This window comes from Austrofundulus limnaeus, unplaced genomic scaffold (assembly GCF_001266775.1).
Source record: "Austrofundulus limnaeus strain Quisiro unplaced genomic scaffold, Austrofundulus_limnaeus-1.0 Scaffold220, whole genome shotgun sequence".
NCBI classification, from domain to species: domain Eukaryota; kingdom Metazoa; phylum Chordata; class Actinopteri; order Cyprinodontiformes; family Rivulidae; genus Austrofundulus; species Austrofundulus limnaeus.
This window is the reverse complement of record NW_013952622.1, coordinates 406,219-408,952: the sequence shown is the minus strand read 5'-3', so window position 1 is coordinate 408,952 and position 2,734 is coordinate 406,219. Positions and strand designations below refer to the sequence as shown.

General features: G+C 42.0%; 1 protein-coding gene across 2 annotated transcripts in view; it reads left to right on the top strand.

The window, feature by feature from the left end:
• The window catches only part of cyb561 (cytochrome b561), a gene marked incomplete in the record, with an annotated part of 24,495 nt that extends 21,761 nt beyond the window's left edge, over window positions 1-2,734 (top strand). For both annotated transcript variants that reach the window (XM_014019410.1, XM_014019411.1), the window contains 1 exon segment: window positions 508-2,734. In XM_014019410.1, coding sequence (XP_013874864.1) covers window positions 508-700 — 193 coding nt within the window.

Here is a 2,734-nt window from a genome sequence, read left to right as displayed (position 1 = left end):
AAATATATGTTTATCAAATAAAGTCTAATGTTACAAATAATCAGGGACCCCTTTAAAACTACCCCATAAAGCTCTGGTGTGGAGGATCCTGCCAATCAATGGTCAATAATTAAATARATATAATAAAATTAGTAATAATAAATAAATTAGTCCTCCACATTGGCACTATGCAGCTACAGTGTAGATTACGCCACGCTGACATGAYACTGATGGGGTCGTATTCCATGGCTACCCTGCTGCTTCTCCCCTCGCGCTCAGTCCAGAATGAGCATTTCTGTAGTTGTGCCTCCAGCTGACCACCACACTTAAGGTACTTTCAAGACCATTCAGGTTTTGACTGAAGTTTTAACATGAGGTCATCATCCAGTGTTTTGGTCAGGACTCTCGCTGCTGACATGTGCTTCTTCTAAACAACAAAATCCTCACCTGACCCAAAAACCATGTCTCTGCACAGTTTTTGTAATAGTCTACCACTCTAAGTTCTGCTTTCCAAATCTGATTTCCCAGGTCCACCTACTCTCAGTTTGCTCCTGAGGGCGTTCTGGCCAACGTCCTAGGGGTCCTGTTGGTGTTCTACGGGGCGGTGCTTTGTTACGTGATCACCAGAGAGGAATACAGACGCCCACCAAACCCAGAGGAGGAGTCACTGTCTGTCCATTTCAAAACCCTGACTGAAGGGGGGTCACCAGGCTCACCCTGATCTCAYCTGGATCCAAACGGCGTCCTGCAGATCCTGCAGACTGATTCTGATACGTGAAACATATTCTGATACAAAGATGTGGCCATAAGAGTTCTTTTCCTGTAAATTCTGAATTTACCGGGGAAAAGAACTATTTCTGTTGTCTCATGCTGATTAGCTGTGACATCCAGCCTGCAGAATAATCAGCTGTACAATCCCTGACTGAAGTTCTGTCGCTTATCCATGTTGTAGAAACAAAAGCTTATAACCTGACTTTAAATTCATCCATTGGTTTTAGAAATGGTTCCTATGAAAGCTGAAACCCTCCCAAATGAGGTTTAAGTTACGAAAATAAATTTGTTTCTCTGCAGAAAAATTGATCATTTAAAGAACACAGAAAGATCAGATTTTGACAAAAGTTTTGTCGCCCACAGAAAGTAATGTGAAAATCAAACAAATATTTAACTTCAAATGCAAAGATGTGTTTCATAACACTGGTGAATGAAGTTGTGATGTTATTAGAGCCATATTTAATGTTCTGTGTGAATCCCATGAGCTTGAAGGACTGTATCCATGCAGTTTGACAATGATTCATACAATTTATTGATGAAGTCCTCAGGAATGGCAAAGAATGCAGTCTTACATGCCTCCCAGAGTTCATCAAGATTTTTTGGTTTTGTCTTCCAATCTTCCTCTTTCATTCTAGCCCAAACATGCTCAATGATGTTCATGTCTGGTGACTGGGCTGCCCAGTCCTGGAGCACCTCCATCTTCTCCTTAAAGGAACTTTGATGCAGAGATGGATGTATGAGAGGGAGCACCATCCTGGTGCAAAATCTGACCCTTTTATGATTGGGAATGTAAGAGGTAGCTAGAACTTCTTGATATTTTAGGCTATGATATTGCCTTCCACCTTGCAAATGTTTCACACACCCCCATACTGAATGTAACCCCAGACCGTGATCGTTCCACCATCAAACTTAACTGTTTTCTGTGTGAATCTTGGATCCATACGAGCTCCAGTAGGTCTCCTGCAGTATTGGTGGTGGCTGTGGTGTAATTCAACTGAAGATTCATCTGAGAAGTCCACCTTCTGCCACTTTTCCAGCATCCGTATGTTTAGCAGGGTTTGGGCTTTGGCAAATTCCACACAGTTTTTGAATTACCTTTTGTTTAGTGCTGGCTTCTGGGCACTGATTGGACCATGGAGGCCATTTGGAGACAGACTGTTCTAGTTGACACAGGGACTTGAGGTGACCAGGCCTGGTGGAGCTCTGCTGCAGTGGAAGAGGGGTTGGCTTTGGATTTTCTAACCAACAAATGTTGCTCCTGAGCAGTTGTTTTGCAGGGTCTACCGGACCTGGGCTTCTCAAAAACATCTCCAGTCTCTTCAGATGTTTTCTTTAATTCTTTGTACTTGACACTGAGACACATTAAAGTTGCCAGCCTCCTCTGCAGTGGATCTGGTCTTCAGCCTCTTGATAATCAAGGCTTTGGTCGCAGGGAGGATTTTTGGCCCGTTGTCAGAGGTCAGGTTGCAGTTCAAGTGAAGATCTGGGATGCTGGGGTTCTTTCGATACACACCCACTAATTAACTGATCAGTTAGTGAGCACAGGTGAGGCTGGAAACTAGGATTGGGTGCAGTGTATGACAAGGTGACAAAACATTAATCTTGCCAAAATCTGACCTTTCTGTGTTCATTAAATCATCAATATTTCTGCAGTGAAGCAAATTTATTTTTGTAATTTCAACCTCATTTAGGAGGGTTTCAGCTTTCATACGAATCATTTCTAAAACCAATGGATGAATTGAAAGTCTTTTGTTTCTACAACATGGATAAGCAACAGAATTCTGTAAGGGATTGTAGAATCCAATCATTTCTGAAAATTTTAATGAAATCTGTAGTTCATGAGATATTTTGCTAACAGACAGACACGCAGACATAAGCACTGATGTCAAACCTTCCTGTTTGACAACAGGCAGTAATAATCCATCCATATGTTTGCTTTATATGCTTTTCTGAGCAGCGCAGAGTAAACTGGTGCCAACATTCA